Raw genomic sequence first — 25,805 nt, forward strand, 5'->3', positions numbered from 1 at the left:
ATTTCGAACCTTTTCAGTCACCCACAAAAATATTCACACATAATATACATATTTTCAAAATCAATTTTACCATCAAATGAAATGTTTGTTGTAGATGAGGCCAGAAAAAAAATTATACATATTTTCGTTGTGTTATATTACTTGTGTTAATTATTTTATTTTCCTTTTTAGTGTTTTTTCTATTTAAAAAAAAAGGAGTAATATAATAGTCAAGAATGCTATATATAGAATTTGGAGTCCTCATGTACGACCAAAGCTGGAGACTGTTCTAATAAATTAGAATCAGACCGTAAAATAAAATCATCCTCCGTATACAGCTGGAGGCTGTACTAAAAAAATTTGCGAAATATAATATTTTTTTTTTTCCGATCAATCCTTCCTTTCCTCTCTGTCCTCTCCCTTTCTTCTCTTTTCATGCTGTTACGCTAATCTCCCCCGACTCTGTACAAACCTGTAACTGATTTCTTAATTCAGAAAGATCTCTCTCTTGCTCGCTCGCTCTCTCTTTCTCCTTTGAGCGCTGTAAGGTGCTGAAGTTGAAGACTCATAACTGATTCTTCTTCTGCTGCAAAATCAGGTTACTACTTCTCATTTCCTTTTTCTCTCGTTAGCGTTCCTCTTTCTTCAACTGTTCAGGTTTTCAAACAGTTTTCACTTCACAAGGTTGCTCACTTGAACGCTTTGCTATTCTAGCCTAGTCCTCTACTACCAGATCTACTGTTTTCTCATTGTCGTTTCTTTTTGCGTCGTCTTTGCACTCTTCGCCGTTCCGTTGCTGCGAAAATTGTTGCCTAAGGAACGGAATGTTCTTGATTATTGTTTTCGTTTTAGTTCTGGAACATTCTAGCCGCGTTATGCGGAGCTAACGCGGATGATCGTCATTTTGGATGAAAACATGAAAAGTTTTTAGTCTGTTTTGCTTTGTAGCCTTTGGAGCAAGCAGAGTTTGCTTAATTGGATTTTGTTTATTTTCGTGAGTAATTGATGTTTATGTCGTATATGCTTTGATGTGTGCAACAGAAGTGAAGATGGCTAGTCGACCGAAGGAAGATGAGAAAAATGAACGAATAATTCGAGGTCTTCTCAAACTTACGCCGAACCGAAGATGTATTAACTGTAACAGTCTGGTAGGTTTTTTTCCTCCCTCTCTTGATAATTAAACTTGTTCTGAAATTACGAATTGAGTTATTGTTAGGTGCTCTTTGTGCTAGCGAGTTTTCCTACTATGTACACCACTGAATGTATACAACATCAGTTTAAAACATTGAAATTGTAGTCAAGGTGAGGGACATTGATACGTTTTACCTTCAATGTAATGTGAGTAATGACTTACTCTTCAAACACCTAAGATGTCTGTGTGTAATTTTGGTACGTTTGAAATTGGATGAGTGGCCCAAGGTCATTAATGTTAGGTTGACATGGGCTTTGTTATCGCGGGAAAGTCATTTTAAATAGATTGCTAGTTAATGGAAACAAAATGGTCTGACAGAAGGAATGCATTGCAGTAAGGAATTGTTGGTTTGTTTAACTGTTTGCAAATCACTGCACACTTGACAATATGTTGGAGAAATCATGGGAGTAAAATATTTTTTCTTTTTGCTGGACAACAGTTAGCAGATATATGCATGCCGTGCAATTTCTAGTTGTATTTGAAAAATGCTGTAGTGGATGTCCCAAATTATTCTGGTGTATGGAATGCCAATAATACGAATGAGTCTTTCTCTTAACTTTCTACCGTCAATTATTAAAAATAACAGTTGACTTAGATGTTTTAATCGTTTAAAGTCAGCTTTTATTCGGGTAATATTGCTTTCATTTTATGATTTTCAATTATTAATCTAGGAACTTTCAAATATTTGTAAGCTTGTTTTGCCGCATGCCTTCATTCTAAGATCATGGTTGTAGCCCATTAAAATTGTTGGGATGATGGCAGTATGCAGTACCTATCTATATTCTCTGGTTTCGTGCAACAAAGGAGCCTTAGATGAATAGATAAACTTGGATATAAGATAGGATGCTTTTGTTGGGCATCTGAATTGTCTTTTTAGATTTTTAATTAAGAGCCAGTAATCTCTACCAACTTTTAGAGTGTTTTTTTTCTTGCATTTTTCTGAACCTATCTCGTTGAATTTGATGTTAGTATTTGAGAAAAGTTGGTTTCATTGAACCCTTTTTCTTTCTCCGTTGTTAGGGACCACAATATGTGTGCACGAATTTCTGGACGTTTGTATGCACTAACTGTAGCGGAATACAGTAAGTACTTGCAACCTTTTTTGCTTATAGTGTTGTCAAAATGCGTTGTCTTTAAAGATTGTTAAGTAGATATTGTTTAAGGTGCTTCGCAAACCCACAGTACTGATGACTAGTATTGGTCTGCACAATGGACTTGGGTTTTGCCATGTGCCTCTTGTTTACTGACTTTCTATATATTTTCCTCTTGATATTTCTTCTACTCCAGTGACAATGAAGCTGGAAATCTCTGTATATACATAATGTTTGTTCTTATTCTTTCTGTATATTGTTGTTTTTGATGGATAGTAGTTTTGTAAACTGTACACCTACAAAAGTATGATTTTTCATTGGCAGTTTTATCCAAACTGTAATTTGTTTAAATATTCTGTCGTAGAAGAGATAGGACAATGTTAGTTCAGTTTTCTTTCCTCACAAATGCCTTTTGTTTTAATTTCCAGCCGAGAATTTACACATCGGGTGAAATCAATTTCAATGGCCAAATTTACTGCACAAGAAGTTAGTGCACTTCAAGAAGGTGGAAATCAGGTGTGAATGTGTTTTTGTGATAAAACTTGCTTTTGATATCTTGAGTCTCTCATGTTACAATTTGTTATGTGGTTTTCCATTATATCTAATTTTTGCAGCGTGCAAAAGAAATTTATTTTAAAGAATGGGACCCACGACGTCATTCTTTTCCTGATAGCAGGTAAACATTTGCTTGTTAGCTCTTGTGGTAATTGCAGACTGCATTATTCTAATTTGCATTCTGGTGCCAGCCATGTTGATAGGCTCCGGCATTTCATCAAGCATGTTTATATCAATAGAAGATTCAGTGGTGAGAAGACCAATGATAAACCTCCAAGAGTAAAGGTGCTAAAGCATTTGTTTTCTTCTTTGGATTTATCATTTTAAGTAGATACAAAATAGTTTATCACGACTTGTGAGTTCGATTTGCCATAAGAAACACACATAAATGATATAAATTCAACACCAAATTTTAAAAGTAGTAGGAAACAGTATATATGTTCACACACATACGCATGTATGTCAGTTAAATTGGGTGCTCAATATCTGACAATATCGCTGCTACTTTCTCTCTCTCTCTCTCTAAATTAGCTTACAAGGTTAAAATTGGTTCCACCCTTTTGTAATAATAATGATAAACGGTCTCGTACTGCTGTGTTGAAGCCCTGTTAGGTCTGAAAATTTCTTTGTATGAGAAACATATGGACCCATGTTGTTAGTGTTCCATGTTCTGTCTGTACTTAATTGATTTAACTAGTACATTGTTATACAGGGTGACAAGGATGATTTCTATGAAAACAAGAAGACAGACATGTATCAGGGTGGACCGAAAAGCCCTCCATATGAGGACCATTACAGTGATAGGTCTAGTCCTGGTGGAAGAAGTCCTGGATATGATCAAGAAAATAGGCAATATGGTGATTACAAGATAAGTCCTGGTCGTCCTCCTATACTAAACGACTGGCATCGAGAAGAAAGGTTTGGCGATCGACGAAAATATGATGATCAGAGAATATCTGATGGAAATCATAAGGAAAGCCATTCTCCTGATCATACCAAGGATCCAGATTCTTCCAGCCCTCCTGTGGTCCGACCTGTTAGAGAAATCTTGGGAGAAAATGTAGTACCTCTTCGAATTAGTGAACCACCCAAAACAAACGGTGTACAGGCTGCTAATGGCTCAACATTTGCACAGGTAAAGTTATTGCTAATGATGATCTTTGTATGCTCCAAGGGTTTGTGTTGGGAGTTAGGACTGTTGGCATGGTTATAATAGTTAGTTAGTAGAAGGGGATAGAGGGGTTGTGAGGTAAATAAATAGCAGGAGGATGGAAAGGAATTTGATTTAGGTCAATATCTTTCTCTTTTTTTATATAAAAAAAGATGAGCAATGCTCTTTAAGCATCAAGAGAACATGGAAGTGACAATAAGCATGAACATGAACATATTCTTTTTTTGTTCTCTTATTATATATGCATGTGATGTGGTTCAATATTTACATTTTTTTACTATGAATTTTATGGGACGATCTCCCCTTTTAAGCTTGCCAAAATTGATTTTCTACAAAAATAAATTATCATAATTGATTATTGTAATTGCAGAGAACTGCATCTTCCAGTAGCTTAGCATCCAGCGATGTAACCCGGACAGAAGTTAAGCCTGAGACTATTAAGAGCCTTATTGATTTTGATGATGATCCTGAACCAGCTGTTACTCCAGCAATTACTCAAGCCCAACAAACTACTGTTGCTGAAGTTGGGATGCTTGCATATTCCAATGATAATAATTGGGCCTCTTTTGATTTTTCTCCTGAGGCAAATGCACCTCAGGGTCCTTCAAACGTAAATCCACTTGAATCTGTGCTGACACAATTGACAGTACCAGTATCTTTACCTTCTCAGGTTTCCCGAGCCCAAGGTGATCCCCAGTTGCAACATCTATTCCCGGGAAGTAAATGACAAGATTGTTAACAGTCTACAATTCTTCTTTTTTCCTAGCAGGACCTTTGACGGGATCAACTCTTACTGCTAGCAGCTTCTCAACATTCCCACCTACTAGTGCTTCAGTAACATCTTTTGAAGTGACAGCGACATCAACTTTCAATAATGCAGGACAGTGGGCTAGTTTGCAGTATCAGCAACAACAACCTTTGTTCACTGCTGCTGCAAGTCAACCTTCTATTCTACAAGCCACTCCACCAGTTGGTGCCGCTTTGAATAATCAGGTTCGTCTTATTGTATAATTGTCTCAAATGTTATGTCTATCAATTCAGATGTTGTATTTGTTTACCCTTTCTGGGAAATTTCTTGCAGCCCTGGACCGTACCATCTGTACCGTCACTACAAGGGCATCCAAGCACATCAATACCCCATGCATCACACCTTGTCCCAAAGCCTGCCAATGAGGCTATGTCCAGTGTTGTTTTACAACCTTCTGCAGTTGAAATGAAACCAAGTGGAAGAAATGAGCTTCCAGAGGTATTCTTTTCTTCACTTCATATTTTTTCTTCATGAAACATCTACATTCTGCAGTTGATTTTGTGTATCTACTGTTTATCTTAGTGAAATAGTTGTGATTTGTGCAGGATCTCTTCACGGTAAAATATCCATCCTTCCCTGCCCCAGTCCCAGGTTGGCAAACCGGTCTACCACCTAGTATGGGTATCCCAATTCAATACAATAATGCAGTGGTATTGTTAAAATTCAATTTATTAACTGTCAATTTTAAACTTTTTCTCCTGGCTAGTACAATAGTATGACGCATATATCATAAATCTCTTCCCATCGTTACAGCCCATGCCAAGTTTTCCACAAGCATCAAAGTCAATAAATCCATTCGACGCCAGTAACGAACCTACTCCAGTTCAAGTCCCAACAGTATGTCACTTTCGTTGATACACTAGTGCTTAATGTTCACAGTGATACAGTATATTCTATTGGTCCTATTTTGTGTAAGTCACATGTGAGTATTGTATTAAACCAATTATATTTAACATTGTTCATTTGGTATATTGACTCTTCTAGAGTACTTCACGTGGTTTGGATTTGTCCTCTATTGAGTTATTAACTAATGTTTTTTTATCATTAATTACGTTACTATCTGAAGTTTGCATCTCGCTTAGAGGTGCCTCATATGAATGTCTTGTCTTTATTTTCTTTCTCTCTGGTATTGCATTGAGTCAATTCAATAATTAATTACTCATGCGGGTGATGCATTTTGGTTGGTGTTCCTCGGTTGCAGTTTCCTTCCATGTCATCTCTGCAAGGTGCTCTGCCTAGTGTAACGCCTTCAGCTAAAATCCACCCTTCAAATATGGGTAATCCATCTCTTGCCTGGAATCCGTCATCATCATATGCATTAGTGCCGCCTCCTCAAGCACAAACTATTGCACCCGTAATGGGACCAGGTAATCCGATTACTATTTCCGCAATCAGCTACTCCATGTAAGGCAATTTTGCCCTTTATCTGTATCCTTAACAATGTTAAAATCTTAGGGGCATACATGGGACAACAAATGGTCACTAACATGCCAATGCCAAGGTAACTAATTATTCTCTAGTCTTTTTAAATTTACCTTTTGCGTGTGCTGTCGTTGGTTAGTTATTTTCTCATGGAAAAATCTTTTGGTCTAATCATTCGTAAAATGTCCCGTGTTGGAATACAAAAAATAGCCACTCATACTATAGCATAGCATCATGTTTCATAGGCTCCTGTTCCTTGACTGGGCTGCTATAAGTGTTAGCAGTGATTACTGAGAATTGAGTTTCATTTGTTACTTGTGAAGTAATATGTGCAAGGGATAATTTATTGGTGTTACCCTTAAGATTTATAACTGAATATGTAGGCATCAAGGATTTGGTAGGTTGGCGACTGAGGGAACTGTTACCGCAAACACCTTTCTGGCAGGAGGAAACCCTTTCGGATGATCTTAAGTTTTTGTCTGCTGGCACTCTTTAGGCCACGCACGAACTTGTTGCACCCTGTACAAACATGGTTGAAATTTCTGTCGTTTGTCAGTCAAAAGGAAACACTCGAGCATATTGAAGTTAGTCATTTTCGCCCGTGGGTTAGATAAAAAAAATTTGCACCGGGCCTTGTACATTGTTTATTGTTATAGGAAAGATACAAGCACACCTTTGTGGAAATACAAGTGCTTGCTATATCATTTTTCAGATTTTCTTGTATTATTTGGTAGTATCATAATTTTTGTAAGGTCGTTCTATTCGTTGAGGTACGCGAGATCTCCCTGTTAAATAATTTGTTAAATGAGTTCTAAGCCTATCTGTTTATTGAAATTCTTATGTGGTTGCTGTTAATTTTTTCCTTTACATTATACTGCTTAGGTTTTACATTATCCCTACAGTTTCATACGTAAATGTGACTTTTATTTATTAGAAATAAAAGTCAAATTTTATAGATTTTTATAAAATTCGGCTATAGTTAAAAAAGGGTCCCTTTAATTAAAACAAATTGAAAATATATAGATTTTTTACAATGTTATTCTACTACAAATGATCACATCAGATAATTTTATTTGATTTTTATAATAATTATTGTGATATTTTTAATAAGGCTAGCTAACTAATACATTAAGATTAAGAAAATTAGTTATATAAGTTGTATTTCATTTATTATTGATTGAAATTAAAAACTACTGAATTAAAAGTTTTTTTTTTCTGACAAGGGAAAACGTATTAATGCAGGAGAGATTCTACATTGGTTTTTATAACAAATATCAAGTCAAACATCTAACTTTCTTCTTGTAAAAAATAGCCAGAAGGAGTGTTTTAAATTCATGAACAATGATTACTTTGTAGTTCTAATTATAAATCTTGTATTCGTTATGTATAATAATTATACGAAATGCTATCAAAACGACGTCTAGAATAAATTTTTAATCACAACTAGTTGTAGCTAAAATTTGTTCAATAAGGATAGTTATTAACTTGCTTCTTGATAATAATTTCTTTAGTCCTTTGCTTTTAACATACTCACTCGAGGATTTTAATTTTTGAATCATGTCTTCATTCGGTTCGGATTTTACTATTTGTTTTAAAATGAAGAGAAGACCGGATCAACTTCAGTCATCCACTCAAATCATGAAAATTCGAATAGTCCTAGATCAATGCACGTTTCCTTCCAACTACTGTTTTCAAGATTCAATTTAGTTCTATATCAATTTCTACTAAAATTAGCCTTGATTGAAAAGCATTTTTTATTACAAAAGCAACCCTATAGTTTAGAAAATTAAAATGGATATATAAGAAGATTAAAATATATTTTTTCCTTTCACTTTCCTAAGAATCTTTTAAAAATAAAATTGTGATTTATTTTTATAAAGATTTTTTAAGGACAAAATTATAAAATTTTTAAAGACAAAATTGTGATAAAACATATGTTTTTAACAATTCGAATATATGTTGGTTAATAATAATTCTATCACCAGATCTAAGATAGAATTATTAGTGTCTTATATTTTTTACATCGCCAATAAACATAAAATGAGTAATCCATTATGAAACACAAATTTTTGTAAAGATTTATCAAACCTATCATTAATATTTAAAGATACTTTTATTGTTTTCAGACTCATATTTGAATAAGCAAATATTTCAGATGACATAGTAAAATATTTATATCATCATTATTCTCAACAACAAAAGAATCTGTACCAATAGAATAGAAAAGAAAAAAAAATACCATAATTGACAGTCTAAATTTATTTGTGAAGGCACTATAATAAATCTTACTTTCAGAGGTACAAGAGAATGTTAATTTTATAGGACTTGGACTAGTCCTCTCAATCACAATTAGGAAGAAATATGAATGTGAAGAAGGAGATGGATAGTTACTGAGAGCGACAAATTTAACGACTTAAACATTTTATTTTTATTTTTATTTTTAGTTTAGATTGTCTATTTCAGATCTCAATATAATCTACTTCTAGATTCCTTGAGTAGACCCATTTCACTAATTGAATCTGTTTTGATAACTCTGTTTAATCCACAATCATTATCTATATACTATTTTTTTATAGGTTCTACACCATTGAAACTTACCAGTATTTCTTTTAGATTTGTTCAAGACATGCTCTAGATTATCTCCTTTACATTAACACATGTATAGTTAACAATGTTCTTTACCCATCTCAGTCTCTAAGTTATGCCATTCCTTAAACTGAGTTAAATTTTTTTAGTCCAATTGCGTGTTACTCAATTTAATGGTGTAAGTTTTGTGTCATATTTTAAAAGGTAAAATCTTACATTGTTTAATTATTATTTTTAAGAGAATTTATACACCACCATGTTTTGTATACTTTAAAAGTGAATAATAAGGATTCGCACATAAAGTCGAGTACCTACTCCCATCATCAATCACCACAATCTATCTCTTTCAAATGTAAGGACTAATTTACAATCTTGAAAATAACTATTAACTACATTCATAAAGAGATTAAGTGTGTATCTACACCTGCCTATAAAAAGCGCAAATTGTTGCATTTTCACGTGTTCACTACATACAAATATTATATGCATTGAAATTATTTTCACCTATTTTCGTTGATAAACACCAAGACAAAATAATTGTTCAATTTGTTGTTAAAATCTTTAGACTCACGTTAAAGATACTAATTAACCTACTTTTAAATAAATATTCATATATCTAGTTTCTTATTAAGAAATTGCTTCTAAATTATGAATTAAACCATTTTTACACTAAATAAAAAAATATATACTAGGTTTGACGTCTAACATAACTTTATAACTAAAATACCAAGCATAAAATAACTTAATTTTAAAATCAATTTTACTCACATTTAGCAACATTAAGGATTTCTATGTATTCAATCGAAACAACGTTTGTATCACATGACGTTGAAAGAAAATCTCCTAAATCCACGACACATTGTTTTTGTTCTTTTCTTTTTTAAAAAAATAAAATAAAAATCATATTATATGTACTTGTAAAACGAGAGGAGTGTGATGGTCAAGCATGTAAAGGAATTTAGAGTCGCCAAGTATGACCAGGCTGAAGACTGTTCTAACAAATTAAAAACAAACCGTAAAATAAATTCAACCTCCGCACACAGCTGGAGGCTGTCTTAAAAAATAAAAAATAAACTTTAAAAAATATAACAAACTTTTTTTCCGATCAATTCTTCCTTTTTCCTCTCTGTTCTCTCGGCTTCTTCTCTTTTCATGCTGTTTCGCAAATCTCTCTCAGCTCTGTACAAACCTGTAACTGATTTCTCAATTCTGAAAGATCTCTCTCTTGCTCGCTCGCTCTCTCTTTCTCCTTTGAGCGCTGTAAGGTGCTGAAGTTCAATACTCGTAACTGATTCTTCTTCTGCTGCAAAATCAGGTTACTACTTCTCATTTCATTCATTTACTTTTTCTCTCCGCATCGTTTCTCTTTCTTCAACTTTTAGGGTTTTCAAACAGTTTTCACTTCACAAGGTTGCTCACTTGAACGCTTTGCTATTCTAGCCTAGTCCTCTACTATCAGATCTACTGTTTTTGCATTATCGTTTGTTTATGCGTCCTCTGTGCACTCTTCGCCGTTCTGTTGCTGAGAAAATTGTTGCCTAAGGAATGGAATGTTCTAGATTATAGTTGTCGTTTTTTTTTTCTGGAACTTTGTAGACGTTATGCGGAGCTAACGCAGATGATCGTGATTTTGGATGAAAGCATGAAAAGTGTTTTAGTTTGTTGCTTTGTGGCTTTTGGAGCAATCTGAATTTGTTTAGTTGGATTTTGTTTATTTTCGTGAGGGATTGATGTTTATGTTGTATATGCTGTGATGTGTGCAACAGAAGTGAAGATGGCTAGTCGACTGAAGGAAGATGAGAAAAATGAACGAATAATTCGAGGTCTTCTCAAACTTACGCCGAATCGGAGATGTATTAACTGTAACAGTTTGGTAAGATTTTTTTCCCTCGCTCTCTTGATAATTATTGCCGGATTGAGTTATTGTTAGGTGATCTTTGTGCTAGAATTTTCTTACTTTGTGTCGTGGAATGTATACTACAGCAATTTAAAACATTCAAAGTATAGTTAAGGTGAGGGACATTAATATGATCTACATTCAATGGTGACGTAATGATTTGTCTTACTCTTCAAACCCCTAAGAATTTCGGAGCGAAATTGGGCGAGTGGCCCAAGGTCATTGATTTTAGATTCACCTGAACTCTGTTATCACGGGAAAGACACTTTAAATAGATTGCTAGTTAATGGAAACAAAATGGAAATGCATTTGGGCAATGAGTTGTAGGTTCATTTGACTGTCTGCGTAACATTGCACACCTTAAGTTATGGTGGAGAAAACATGATAGCAAAAAACTTTTTGCTTTTTGCTGACCAACCGTTGGCAGATACATGCATGACACAATTTCTTATTGTATTTGAAAATGCTAGAGTGGGTGGCACAAATTGTATGATGTGTATGGCATGCCAACAATATGAAGTAGTGTTTCATTTGACTGTCGTACTGCAATTATTGAAAATTGTATTAGAGTTAGATATTGTAATCTTTTGAAGTGAGGCTTTATTCAGTAATAATATTTTCATTTTTGGATTTTTATTATTAATCAAGAAACTTCCAAATTATCTACAAGCTTGTTCTGCAGTATGCCTTCATTATTTTTTACTATAGACAAGATTTTGTAAAATGAGTCTATAATTATTATAAAGATGTTGTGGGGAAACAGTAGATGCGACCAGATTTTATCTAAGGTCATGGCTGTTACCCATTAAAGTTGTCGTGGATGATAGCGTATGCGTACCTATCAATAATCTCTGGATTCTAAGCAAAAAAGGAATCTCAAATGGTGATAAATCTGATTATAAGATAGATAGAATGTTTTTGTTGGGCTATCGTTTTTAGACCTTGATATATGAGACAGTTATCTCTATCAACTTTTATATTGTTGTTCTGATTGCATTCTTCTGGACCTTTCTTGAAAATTGTTGAATTTGATGTTAATGTTTGAGAAAAGGTGGTTTCATTGATACCTTTTTTCTTTCTCCATTGTTAGGGACCACAATATGTGTGCACAAATTTCTGGACGTTTGTATGCATTAACTGTAGCGGAATACAGTAAGTACTTACAACCTTTCTGATTTCAATGATATCATAATGATTTGGCTTTGAGGATTGTTTAATAGATACTCTTTGATGGACTCAAGTTTTCCATGTGCCTTTAGTTTACAGGCTTTCTATATGTTTTCCTCGTGATCTTTTCTACACCCCACTAGCAATGAAGCTGGAATGTCTGTATATATACTTGATTAATTTTTCTTGTTCTCTTTGTGTGTTGCTGTAATGCTGTTTTTGATGGATTGTAGTTCATAAATTATACACCTACAAAAGTCTGTTTTTTGTTTGGCAGATTGATACAAATTGTAATTTGTTTAAATATTCTGCCGTAGCAGAGATAGGACAATGTTGGTTCAGTTTCCTTTCTTCTCAACTGCTTTTTGTTTTAATTTCTAGCCGAGAATTTACACATCGGGTAAAATCAATTTCAATGGCCAAATTTACTGCACTAGAAGTTAGTGCACTTCAGGAAGGTGGAAATCAGGTATGAACTTTTTGTGCGCTGAAGCTTGCTCGAGATATCTTGAGCCTGTCATGATCAGATTTCTTAGGTTGTTTTTCATTATATCTAATATTTGCAGCGTGCAAAAGAAATCTATTTTAAAGAATGGGATCCACAACGTCATTCTTTGCCTGATAGCAGGTAAGCATGTTCTTGTTAGCTCTTTTGTTAATTGCAGACTGCATTATTCTGACTTGCATTCTGGTGCCAGCAATGTTGACAGGCTCCGGGATTTCATCAAGCATGTTTATGTGGATAGAAGATTCAGTGGTGAAAGGACCAATGATAAACCTCCAAGAGCCAAGGTACCAAAGTTTTTCTTTGGATTTACCATTTTAAGCAGATACAGGATAGTCTATCCCGAATTCAATTTTAACCCATGAGACATTGATACATGACTCAAGTTCAATAAGAATTTTAGAAGTAGTAGGAAACAATATATAAACACAGAGAACTGAAAACCAGAGCACTGACAAAAACAACGAAATTCTTGATTAAAAATAAGATAAAAATTATTGAATATTCTTTTAGGGGTTCATAGATTTATGAACTTGGTTATTAAACTAATGAATTGCACAAAAAAAAATCCCTTTTTTGAATAAAGAAACAAGCAAAAACACAAAAATATAGAAAAAAAACACACAATTTATTTGTAATTGGTATCTGTTTTCAAAATAAAAATTGCAAGTTGACAAAACAAAAGCGAAAGGAGATGTTTGAATAAAAATAAATCCCTTTTTTAAAGTTCTTATATTTTTAGAGGATTGGACAACGTGAATGTTTATTATAGATAAAAAAAGGCAGCTATCTTCTCTCTCTCTTTTAAAATTTGCTGCGATGTTTATGATAGGTAGCACCTGTTTTTAGTAATAATGATGACTAGTCCAGTGCTGCTTTGTAGCCATATCGGAGCTGAAAATTTCTTTTTTTGAATCTGACACATTCAGACGCATGTTGTTTGGATAGTCTAGTCTGCCATGTTGGGTATGCATCTTTGCTTAATTGATTTAACTAGTACATTGTTATACAGGGTGACAAGGATGATTCCTATGAAAACAAGAGGACAGAGACGTATCAAGGAGGACCTAAAAGCCCTCCTTACGAGGATCGTTACAGTGACAGGTCTAGTCCTGGTGGAAGAAGTCCGGGATATGATCAAGAAAATAGGCAATATGGTGGTGATTACAAGATAAGTCCTGGTCGTCCTCCTATAATCAATGATTGGCGTCGAGAAGAAAGATTTGGAGATGGACGGAAATATGAAGATAATAAAATATCCGATGGAAATCATAAGTGGGAGGGCCATTCTCCTGATCGAACCAAGGATTCAGGTTCTTCCAGCCCACCCATTGTCCGACCTGTTAGAGAGATCTTGGGAGAAAATGTAGTACCTCTTCGAATAAGTGAACCGCCCAAAACAAACAAGGGTCTGGCTGCTAACGGCTCAACACTCACGCAGGTAGGTATTATTGACGGTGTTCCATCTGCTTCAACCATAGGTGTTTAGAGTTAGGGTAGTTAATTGGGGCATTTACAATAAATAGTTAGTAGACGGTGTTCCTTAGAGGGTTTTAATGAGGTAGGTAAATATAATAAAATGATGGAATTGAATTTGATTTAGATCAATATCTTCTTGTAAAATGAACAATGTTCTGTAAGCATCAAAAGAAATGGAAGTGACAATAAGCATGAACATCAACATATTCATTTATTGTTTCTCTTATCAATTTATGTGATGTGGTTCAGTATTTACTTCTTTTACTATGAATCTTCTGGGCTGATCTCCCCCTGTCCTCTCCCCCTTTTACCTTGTAAGTGTCCCAAAATTGGTTTTCTATGGAAAAAATATTATCATAATTGACTATTGTAATTACAGAGAACTGCATCTTCCAGTAGCTTAGCATCCAGCCATGGAACCCCAGTAGAAGTTAAGCCTGAGACTCTGAAGAGCCTTATTGATTTTGATGATGATCCTGAACCATCTGCTGCTCCAGCAATTCCTCAAGCCCATCAGACTGCTGTGGCTGAACTTGGGATGCCTGCTAATTCTAATAATAACAATTGGGCATCTTTTGATTTTGCTCCTGAGGCAAAAACACCGCATGGTCCTTCAAACGTTAATCCACTTGAATCTATGCTTACTCAATTGACAGGACCAGTATCTTTACCTTCTCAAGTTTCCCAAGCCCAAGGTGATCCTCATGTTGCAATGCCTATTCCTAGGAGGTTAATGACAAAATTGTTATTCAGTGACTCCTCTTTTCTCTGCAGGACCTGTGACGGGATCAACTCTATCATCTGCTACTGCTGTTGGAGGTACATTTGCTAGCAGCTTCTCAACATTCCCACCCAGTGATGCTTCTGTAACATCTTCCGGATTGATGACAGCATCAATTCTGAATAATGCTGGACAGTGGTCTAGTTTGCAGTATCAGCAACAGCAACCTTTGTTTGCCGCAGCTGCTAGTCAGCCTTCTATTCAACAAGCTACACCACCAGTCGGTGGAGCTTTGAATAATCAGGTTTGTCTTATTGTGTAATTGTCTCAAATATTCTGTCTATTAATTCAGATGTGGTATTTGTTCATCTTGTTCGAGAAACTTCTTGCAGCCCTGGACTATACCCTCGGTACCATCAGTACAAGGGCATCCAAACACATCAATGCCCCATGCGTCGCACCTTGTCCCAAAGTCTGCCAATGAAGCTAAATCCAGTGTTGTTTTACAATCGTCTACAGTAGATATGAAGCCAAGTGGAAGAAGTGAACTTCCGGAGGTATTCTTCACTTCATATTTTACTCCATGAATCTTGCGGAAAAGTGAGTAATGAAATTGATACAAAGAGGAATAATAAATAGGAAGAGGAATTTAGTTCTGTACACTAATCTAGGCCTGAAAAATAAGGAAGGATCTGCCTAAATGTCTGAGAAAAATCTCATTGAATATCAGGAAGGATTCTTTCCTATAAAGGTATCTAATCTAAAAGCAGAATGAAATGAAATCAGATCCTAATTACACCAAATAGAATTTATATGATTTTGAATTTTTGATTGATTTCTATAGATCAAATTAATAATTGTGATTTCTTTCCTTAGTTATCTACACATCTATGCCATGCATACTATTTTGTGTGTATATTATTTACCTTAGGGGAGTCGTGATTTCTGCAGGATCTATTCACAGTTAAATATTCATCCTTCCCTGCTCCAGTCCCAGGTTGGCAAATGGGTCTACCACCTAGCATGGGTATTTCAATTCCATACAATAATGCGGTGGTACTATTACTATCCAATTTATGAGTTGCAACTTTACCTTAAACTGTTTGTACTGGCTAGTACTATGGTATGATCATATCTCATAAATTTCTTCCTTCTGTTACAGCCCATTCCAAGTTTTCCACAAGCATCAAAATCAAAAAATCCATTTGATGTCCATAACGAACCTACTCCAGTTCAAGCCCCAACAGTATGTGACTTTCATTGATATACTAGTGAAAATTCCTAGTAATACAGTATACACTATTTATCCTATTTTCTGTAGAACATACGAGAGTATTGTAAGTGAGTTGGATTTATCCATTGTTGAGCTATTAACTCAATGTATATTTTCATCTTTACATTACTTTAGTCTGCATCTATTTGAGGTGCTCATGAATTCATTTACTATATTTTTCTCTAATCACCTGGCTTTGGAAATACTGGAAAATTGAAATTTGATATGCTGACTTTCTATTACGCTAAGTCACCAATTAATTGCTCATTTGGGTTGATGCTGTAAGACTGGTGTTCCTTGGTTGCAGTTTCCATCCATGTCATCTCTGCAAGGTGCTCTGCCGATACCTTCAGCTACAATGCACTCTTCAAACATGGGTAATCCATCTCTTGCCTGGAATCCGCCCTCATCGTCATATGTATCAGTGCCGCCTCCTCAAGCACAAACCCTTGCACCCGCAATGGGACCAGGTAATTCTATTACTATTTCCTCAATCAGCTACTTTATCCCAGGGCAATTGGCTCTTTATCTGTATCCTTACCTTAACCATGTTAAAATCTCAGGGGCATACATGGGACAACAAATGGCCTCTAACATGCCAATGCAAAGGTAACTAATTGTTCTTTAGTCTTTTGAATATTTACTGTTTTGCATGGGGTGCGGTAGTCATTTCTTTTCTCTTCGAAATATTTTTTGGGTCAAATAATTCGTAAAATGTTCCATGTTGGAAAAATTAAGTTAGCTATGGTGTCTTGAGTGTGCTGCTACAAGTATTGGTGTGAATACTGAGAACTGAGTTTAATGTTATTTGTGAAGTAATCTAGTCAAGAGACAGTTTATCGGCTGTGCCATTACTTTCCTTTCCACTTAAGATTTATAACTGAATATGTAGGCATCAAGGATTTGGGAATTTTACTGCTGAGGGAACTGCTTTTGGCTTCTCAAATTCAGATCAGCAGCTGAGTGGTAGTAGGTTGTCAGCTGCTGTTACCCCAAATAACTTCCAGGCAGGAGGAAACCCTTTCGGATGATCTCAAGTTTTTGTCTTCTTGCACTCTTTTTTAGTCATGCATCAATGTGTTGCACCCTGTACAAATATAGTTGAAGTTTCTATCGTTTGTCGATCAAAACGAAACGCATGGAGAGATTTATGGTCGGTCGCCACATGCCCGTGGTTCAAATTAAAATATTTGCACTTGGCCTTGTAAATTTGTTTTTTGTTACAGGAATGATGAAGGCAAGGACTGCCTCTGGAGATAAAGGTGCTCCTAATATTATTTTTCATATTTTCTTGTATTATTTTGTAATCACATAATTTTTGTAAGGTCGTTCTATTCGTTGAGGTACGTGAAATCAATCTCCCTGTTAAATAATTTTCAAATTTTAGTTCTATTCCTCTCCGTTTATTGAATTTTTTATACGTGATTGTGGTTGATTTTTTTCTTTTACATTATGTTGCTTAAGTATTACATTATCGCTGCAGTACATAATCTTAAATTTTATACTTGATAAAGGCACTTATTTAGTGAACTGGTCTATGTATAAAAAGTGACTTAAAATGAATGGGAAATAACATTTTTCAACTCTCGTCAAGCCGAAACATGAAAATTCAATTGGGTGGGATCGACAACACACCATCTTTTGGGTCCTTTTGAGTAGGTATTTTCTTCTTCCAGTCTTATACTTTCTTCAATGCATTTACTACAATACTTTTGCATATTAAATAAAACTTTTTTTAAATATGTCGAAAATCTTCTGGTTGCGTTTTGGAATAAGTTCCATAATAGTTCATTCAGTAATACAGTGATTAGTTGTTTTTAGAAGTTTATAATTGTTGTTTTGATAGATTAGGTAGTTTGGAACAATCTTTTTAAAATTGTATCTTAGATTACGTAATTAAGAACATTTTTAAATTACGCAATTTGAATTATGTAAATAACTTAAAATATGATTCTAAGTTGGGTAATTAAGACAATAGTTATAAATTATGTAATATAAAATATGATTTTGGATTTCAGTATTTAATTTTATGTCTTGTATTTTGTAATCTAAAATTATATTATAGATGACAAAATCCAAGATTCAAACTATATTTTAAATTATGAATTCATGTTTCAGAATTTTTAGTTTAGAAATATATTTTGAATTATTAAAAATTATTTAATTTAGAATATATTTTTGAATAAATGTGATATTATGATATGAATATATCGATTATTTTTTATAGGATTTGTATAACGGGTCGAAATTATAGGAATGTGACAGGAGTTCAAAAACACCATTTCTGTTTTTATCTGTGGTTATAATGTTGTGTTTTAATGTTGTTACACGGGTCTAATCCAATCACAAATACAAACACTTTAATATAAGCTCTACTTAAAATTTTCATTGAATTTTTTTTTTTATATTTTTTTCCTTAAAAATATTAGTGCTTATTTAAATTTAAATTTTAATCTTAATATGCCCTTCCAAATTGTTTTTTTTATGAATGACAACTTTTTATTTCTTTAAAATATTATTACTTAATTTAATTTGAATCTTAATCTACCCAGTCAAATTAATAATTTTAGATAAAATGTATTTGAAGTTCCCTACATGTCAATTTTTGGCTACTGATTTTTTTTCTTTTTAATTTCTACTACCAATATTTGTTTCTTCAATTTTTAGCGAATTTTATTACATCATAATAACAAAATTGTAGGTTTTTCATATTTGTTAATGATATTGGAAAGAAGTAATAAATTGTCAGTTGATTACTGATTGTGAGGGAAATATGTTTGATTAATCGAAGAATATTACTTAAGGTAGAAGAGTAACTGCTACAGTTACAGGGTGTAAGACAAAAAATAATAAAAAATATTTAAAAATTTTAATCCACGTGTCAGGCTTTGATTGATGTGCACCAAGCGAAACAGAAAATTGGGAGTGGTGATTTCAATCCCATACCTTGGAATATATTGAAGAAATCAAAGCAGCATATGTGCATTGGTGGCAGATCCATTGCTTCTGTATAATGCCCACTCAAAAAGAATGGTTTCTGCCAGAGAATTTCCTTGGTTTTGGAATTGCGGTTCTTTTTCCAATCTGAAAGCTGGAGGACTCCACTGCATGTACATCTGAGATATGGAACTATCCGAAGATCTTAATTCTAGAAGAAAAAAAATATCAAAACTATAATGGTTTGTTTCTGACGTTTTCAAGTAGAACCAATATGTCTGATATTCCATACGATTGGGGCTATCAGCATCCACACTGTCAAAAGACACAAGTATTTTTCATTGAGGATCAATTGTTCGAGAATAATACGAAAGAGTTATTGATAACACAATGTTTATGAGTTTGAGACTTCTATTATGTTTAGATAAAATTCAGATCTTGAAGCTTACTTACAGTATACGCAGACTGCCAACCATTCATTTACTATTTTTACCCAGGTGCTGGTCCAACCCACATCAATTGTCCATCTGCACAACAATAAAGGTATTACATCTTTTGAAATTGCTATAACATGTATGATGCAAGGTGAAATAATATGGAACAACTACTGGAGAAGAGGAGACCCATACTTTCTCATAGAGTGATGACTATTCCACCCAATCAATAGCATAGCAAAATACATTGCTCCGGTGGCAAAAACAAAATGGAAGAAGCCATAGCCATAAGGTACATCATCCTCTGCTGCTGGTGTATTGTCCTTCTTGAGCTGCAGGGATCTATCAGATATGCATTGAGAACATAATGTTAAAAAATCAAGGTAAACTAAAAGTTTGTAATTAACCTGGAAGCATTTGGAGTCTATGCCTGTTGAAAATGTCGCAATAACGATTGCTAGTACTGCAACAACAAAGCTCTGTGGACAATGACATAGGTCAACCAACCCATAATAAGTAATCGGGGTTATAGATTTAAAGAGATATTCTAATTTATTTGACTCTTCAAATTTCAATGAAGCAAGAATAGTTATATATTACTCTCCAAAAAACATAATAGAAGTAGAAACATATTACAATGATGCTTAGCCAGTCTGTTTTTGTGGCAGAGTCAGACTTCCTGATGCAGCTTCCTCCTGCAGGTTCACTGCATTCAAAAATATGCTAAAGCTCAAAGCCAGTAGAAATAAAAACAGGAAGTTAGAGGGATTGCATAGGAAAATGATATTTTAACAACTAAATTTTGACAATTTTCTCTTACAACCTGAGATGATGTCCTTTTAAGTGGTTTTAAAATATAATAAAATGAAAGAATAAAAAAATAGGAAGCCACTTAGAAGATGATATCTTAAGTTGTAAGAGAAAATTGTCAAAATTTACTTGTTAAAATATCATTTTCTGGATTACATAAGCTTAAATGAATAAAAATTAAAAAAAGACTTGGATATTAGACGTTTTATTTTACGAATCGTGTTACTTGCATGCCTTCTTTGGTAGATAACACTACTAAACAATAGAGACTAAATGCTTTGGACAGCACCATCGATACTAATCCAAAATTATCAAGCAAAGATTGGTAGGCTTGCCTTCTAATGGCGCACCAACAGAGGAAGACAACATAAAGTCCCATAAGCCCTGGAGTTAAAATGCCAGCATCAACCTATTGCAGATATAGTTAGAAAATCCACATCATATCTTGCATGATGAAGAGAATTGAGCTCGGAAAATCTTACTTTTGGGTGCAGAGACACACTTGTCATAAGTTGGAGAAGTACTAAGGTCCAACTAATGAAGAAAATGTTGAGGAGGCAAGATGGCTTTGGTGCATACCAAATGTACATCAAAATGATCCCCACCAAACAGACAACATATGCAGTCGTCGCAAACAACATCACATGAATTCGGCTGCATGATAGTTCATGATTAAGCACATAAATATTAAATCGTATCCCTCATATTATCTTAAATAAAACTTAAACGGATACAATTTTCTCAAGCCTATTGTTCGTGTTCAGGATGCATGCGTTTCTGTTGGTTCTTTAACTGATAAAATCTTACCATCTTGCTGCAAATTTTTCTGACTCACAGCAATCATTCAGCCATGTAATGAAGCTGATAATGCTTATTAGTTGGATAAGAAGGAAAACCCTGAAAAAGGAATACAGCAATATTTTGAATATTCATAGATGACTTTAGGAAAAATGGCAAGACTAAATTATTTGTAAGAGGTTAAAAATGTACCCTGCACCAAAGTGAGCCACCTCCCCTGCCAAAAGAATTGTATCAGAGGAATGACAAGCTTATAATAACTACGTTTTCATATTTCAGATAATGAATTAATTGTAAGAGGCTTGATGCAAATACAACTTACTAACCGTAAATTTGTATAAATTCAGAAGGGAGTAAAAATGGGATGATAGTGATGACGACCCAGAGAGCAATCTTGACTGACCACCATCCAGAGTGCCATGTATCTCTCACATCGTTCAGTTTAGACGTGCGAGCAGTTGAAAAAAACATTATCATAAAAAATATCTGAACTCGGTTAAGGTTCATTTTAAATAGTATTGGACTATTCCATTGGCCTAAGATAAAGTTACATAGTTATGACATAACTCTTTGTCGATTCATCATTTTCTAATTTACTTTTTCCACCTACCATAAACAAACATAAATCATTGATTAATCAAATTATTACTGATTTCCTTTCTACAAACCTTACTCAAAGCCTTTACCAACAATTTTCATATGTATAATTGGGAAGGATACAAAGCAACCTAAACTCACTCGTAAAACACCTTCAGCATCCAAACAGTCTTTTCCACCGTTGCATCCTTTTAATCCTGTAGGTTCAATATATTAGATTTTAAGCATCACATCAAAATAGTATTGCTTAAACGTAAACGGCTTTAAATGCTTATTCCACTTTTTGATCATAAAAAGTTGTATATTGAATATATTCCAAAGTACATTGTGCATTACTGAATATTTTTTCATCTCATCTCATTGATCGTTATAAAATAATGTATGCATTCAGACAATATGTCAGATTTGAAGGTTAATATAGTGAATCTTCAGGGAACCAATAGGCATTAGAAAGAAGAAAACAATCAATTTATAAAAAATAAATAGAAATTTTAAGCATAGGCGCTAGATCTGAAAGAAGCATTAGAAAACTAAATGTTACGGCGGTGGGATGTAAAAATTGATCAGTTTGAGGATTTAAGAAATCTTACTCTTCATTTCTGTTAAAGCACCACGACCATAGTCCCGGGCAGCCCATGCTAGAAGATTTGACAGAAGAAAAATCAACGCATAGGCATATCTTGCCATCCATGGGTTGGATGCATTTCTGAATTGACTGAACCACGAAGAATCCTTGGATATGATACGCCTCTCGTTACCACTGTTGCTTTCCCCAGCTTCCATCTCTTCTACACAAAATTGCTAAGCAGAACATGAATGGGACACAGAAGAAATGGGACTCATTCCTTTATCATCTTCTACTCCATTCCCTGTACTGCATTATTTTTCAGAAAAAGACTCATCTTCGTCATTGTAGCTCCATTACTATTTTAACTAATCCTTAAATGAAATAATAGAAGAACTTAAATCTTGCGGGGAGGTTTGGGCAGCTTTCTGGGTCAAATTTAACTTATGGTTTTGTTTTTTTCTCTTTGGTAGTCAACAGTGATAGTCATTTCATTTCAATTGTCCTTCCTGTCATTCCATTTTTCAGCCAACAATTACCAACCGATCCTCGTAAAATAAATTCTAACTCCGAATCGTACCTCAAATGTCTTTCACTATAATTCCTCGCCTCTTTCTAGCTATCAATAATCAATAATAAAGTGAACAACCGTAGTGATAACTCTCTCCACCCTGAAAATCGTACTCATGCTCCCACACTGAATTTATGGCCCGATTTAATTTCAAGTTCTTAATTACAATAATTACAAGGAATTGCATAAATCATGAACGTGAAGAGGATGCTATTGCGTAGAAACACATCAACCGTGAATTTACAAGTCGAAACGCATAAAACGGCATTATAAGAATATTCTCTAAAAAAACAAAAATACATATTAAAACACGCCAAAAAAAGAAAGAAAAAAACACTGGAAGTTCTGAGAAAACACAGTAAGTATTTAAAATCTTTAAAAAATGTCAGGATGAAAAATAAAAAATAAATAAATAAATAAAAATAAAAGAAGAAGGAAGGAACCTCAATTATCAGCGCTAGAAATTTTTTTCTTCCAATTATTTGAAGCAGTTGAGTGCACTGCAGTGATTCTTTTTTTTCCTTTACCTCGAAGTAAGCGTCTAAACTTTGCTCAATCTCGTTCCTAATTTTCTCGACTAACAAACACCAAAACCATCGATCACGCATTAGCATTCCCCATATCCCACACGGGAAGAGACATAAGATCGAAGAAAATGGACATCATGACATAAATGTGATCTAGCAAAAACACAGCCAGAAAAAGTAGCAAAAACAGAGCGAGAAACAGTGTTTTTTATTCTTGAGAGGCAACATTCACATTAGAATACAAATACAATAAACTATCGCGCGTCCTGAAAGAAGTAACTGAAGACTTTCAAGTTACAACTCGAACTGAGAAAGCGGAATCGTTTAATGCAAAAGCGAAGAATTAAAGAAAAGAAGAAATGCGAGTTACCTGAGAGGAAAGAACGAAGAGGACGCAGATCTAGTTAAAAGCGAACACTGAAACACTCTTTGTTGTAGAATCTCGGTTTCATTCGCTATTTCTGTTTTAGTTTCTGGTTTCTCTCTTTTGAGAGAGAATTAAAGAAGAAAACGAAAAATGAGAAAGGGATTATAGAGCGCTTGCTTTGGTTTGGTTTGCTTTTCTTGTTGTTCTTCTTTTGGTTATTAAATTAAAAATTGTTTAAAGAAGAGATGAGAGAGTTTGCTTTTGGTTTGGTAGTTTTTGTTTGCTTTTCGCAGCTTTTACCTTTTTTTCCCGCCGTTAAGCCTTCTCTTTCCTTCTTCAACGGATTACAGGTTGGTGTTCCTTTCAAGGATTCATTTTATTTTTTACTATATATTTCTAACTCACTCTTCTAAACTTATAATTTAATATTACATCACCAAACGCATTTCTCGAAACCCAATCTTGAAATAGGTTCGGTATATCAGATGAACAAAATAATATTATGTGTGTTGACTATTGGTTGAGTAAATAATTTTAAAACGAGAATAATGTAAATTATAAAGTTTAGTGAATATAAAAAGTGCTTAATATTTTAAATAAACAAGAAAAATTTACACAAGGGCTTAAATACCTGTTTCCTTTCTTCAGTTAGTTTAAAGTTAAATAAATATGAGGTGAATTTTTTTTCTTTTAATAGTAGTTTTTTTTAAATAAATATTACGAAGTTTATCAATCATTCATTATTATATGAAAAAAATTTATTAAAATAAACAAATAAATGAATACAAAGTATATTGAGAACACACAAAATTTAAAATAAAAAATTACGATTTACGAAATATTGAAAAACAATATCTATTAGTTTTCATTCCATTAACATTATAAGAGTGAGAAGTTGAAGACACGTTGAATCATGATGCAGTATTTTCCTTATGGAATCGAGTAGCATTGACGATTGTGGTATTCTTACCCCTTTATAGAGAATAGATAGTTGACAAAACTGCATACTATATACTCAAATAAGGTTTTTGTTTGGTCTAGTGCCTCTAGCCTTCTATAATAAAAGTTTGTTTATTTTTCGTCAAAAATATCAATTCTTCATTCAAATTTATTTTGTAGAAAATTTATTTATTTTTAATTTAAATAGAGAGACAAATTAAATGAGACTGATGTAGATTTTTTTTTTCTTAAATAACAAAGAGAAGAAAACAAATTTTCCTGTTGTTTTCGGGTTGAGCATGCAGCCGAATTCACGCTGAACTTTTTTTTTCTTTTCAATATCATTCTTTAAATATTGATTTTTATTAATTTGTAATTATAATTAGTACATAAGTAATTTAATAAATTTATTGTATTTAAAATGGTAAGTATTACATTACTAAACTATTGTCAATAATTTAATAATAAATATTAATTATCAAATAACATTAATTGTAGTAATTGTGTTTAGTAAATATGTAATAATTAATAATAATTTGAATAATAAAATTAAAAAATCATTAAACTAATAAAGATTGTGATTTTTTTAAAATATTTAATTAATAAAAAAAAATCTAATAATAGTTGTGTACTTAACGTTATAAAAATTAAATGAGAACTTTGGATCAAACAATCTTATGTTGAGAAGAAACAAAGAGATTTTAATGGAACCACTATTATTTCAGCACCGACGTGTTTGAGCTTTAGCTTTCAACACAAAACACAAATTGAAAGATCCAAATCTGGGAACCAGTATTTAAGTTAGTTTGACACCTTCGATTTAAAATAATAATAATAATGTCGAACCATTTAAATTGTGACTATTTAAATATAATTATAGTTTATAGGTGTGCAATTATTACAAACAAAAAGCACAAACGTAGGGGACGAAATGGGGTTGGTGGTTTGAAGATCATAATTCACAATCATGTCACAAATATATATCCAGGCATTAAGTGGGTGCAGGGGGGAGATTTTTTATATTTAGAGTATGGTTTCATGCTTAGAACCATGATTTTCAGTAATCACGACCTTTAAATAATTGTTGGCACCATTCATGTTTGAACGGTAGTTGAGATTGTTTCTTTAAGTTTTTCTTTGTTTGAAGAAATAATATATATATTTAATGTAATTTAGTTCTTATATTTTTTTAATCGGATTTTAATTTAAAAAAAAAAAAGATTACATTGATTTATTATTTTTGTGGTTGTTTCTGTTAAATTCACATCAACATGATTTGAAAATGGTATTTGTCGATTCATCGATTTCTAATTTACTGTTTTCACCTGGCATAAACAAATATAAATTATTAATTAAATTATGAAAAAGATATGTTTTGATCCTGAAATTTAATTTTGTAGGTTCAATATATTAG

General features: G+C 33.4%; 3 protein-coding genes across 7 annotated transcripts; 2 read left to right on the plus strand and 1 right to left on the minus strand.

Moving 5' to 3' along the window:
- Positions 1-288: 288 nt before the first annotated feature.
- LOC114178874 (uncharacterized) lies at positions 289-7,052 on the plus strand. Of its 2 annotated transcripts, none has more exons than XM_028065001.2 (15): positions 289-577; positions 1,021-1,127; positions 2,192-2,253; positions 2,691-2,778; positions 2,877-2,938; positions 3,009-3,102; positions 3,530-3,952; positions 4,359-4,674; positions 4,755-4,981; positions 5,070-5,234; positions 5,342-5,446; positions 5,550-5,633; positions 5,998-6,163; positions 6,252-6,297; positions 6,602-7,052. In XM_028065001.2, exons 2-15 carry the CDS (start codon positions 1,029-1,031, stop codon positions 6,681-6,683), a joined length of 2,019 nt encoding a protein of 672 aa, XP_027920802.1. In that variant the 5' UTR covers positions 289-577; positions 1,021-1,028; the 3' UTR covers positions 6,684-7,052. The 2 variants fall into 2 exon arrangements, with proteins under 2 accessions (XP_027920802.1, XP_027920804.1); XM_028065003.2 differs by having other exon boundaries at positions 291-577; positions 4,758-4,981.
- Positions 7,053-9,857: 2,805 nt separating this feature from the next.
- LOC114178460 (uncharacterized) lies at positions 9,858-17,238 on the plus strand. The gene is made up of 15 exons (XM_028064380.2): positions 9,858-10,119; positions 10,571-10,677; positions 11,792-11,853; positions 12,250-12,337; positions 12,435-12,496; positions 12,567-12,660; positions 13,386-13,814; positions 14,232-14,547; positions 14,627-14,877; positions 14,966-15,130; positions 15,525-15,629; positions 15,736-15,819; positions 16,154-16,316; positions 16,410-16,455; positions 16,739-17,238. Exons 2-15 carry the CDS (start codon positions 10,579-10,581, stop codon positions 16,875-16,877), a joined length of 2,103 nt encoding a protein of 700 aa, XP_027920181.1. The 5' UTR covers positions 9,858-10,119; positions 10,571-10,578; the 3' UTR covers positions 16,878-17,238.
- Positions 17,239-18,606: 1,368 nt separating this feature from the next.
- LOC114176694 (uncharacterized) lies at positions 18,607-23,737 on the minus strand. Of its 4 annotated transcripts, none has more exons than XM_028061811.2 (14): positions 23,456-23,734; positions 23,002-23,135; positions 22,013-22,296; positions 21,546-21,619; positions 21,152-21,311; positions 21,018-21,042; positions 20,835-20,924; positions 20,510-20,681; positions 20,363-20,436; positions 19,854-19,923; positions 19,625-19,696; positions 19,413-19,549; positions 19,233-19,310; positions 18,607-19,098 (listed from the first exon to the last, which is right to left on the minus strand). In XM_028061811.2, the coding sequence occupies exons 3-14, from the start codon at positions 22,203-22,205 to the stop codon at positions 18,813-18,815; spliced, it is 1,431 nt and encodes a 476-aa protein (XP_027917612.1). In that variant the 5' UTR covers positions 22,206-22,296; positions 23,002-23,135; positions 23,456-23,734; the 3' UTR covers positions 18,607-18,812. The 4 variants fall into 4 exon arrangements, 3 of the variants coding, with proteins under 3 accessions (XP_027917612.1, XP_027917614.1, XP_027917613.1); XM_028061813.2 differs by having other exon boundaries at positions 19,237-19,310; positions 23,456-23,729; XR_003603039.2 differs by having other exon boundaries at positions 18,899-19,098; positions 19,237-19,310; positions 19,413-19,559; positions 23,456-23,737.
- Positions 23,738-25,805: the final 2,068 nt, after the last annotated feature.

Source organism: Vigna unguiculata, chromosome 3 (genome assembly GCF_037176805.1).
Source record: "Vigna unguiculata cultivar grain cowpea cultivar isolate G323 ecotype 2 chromosome 3, ASM3717680v1, whole genome shotgun sequence".
Taxonomy (NCBI): Eukaryota; Viridiplantae; Streptophyta; class Magnoliopsida; order Fabales; family Fabaceae; genus Vigna; species Vigna unguiculata.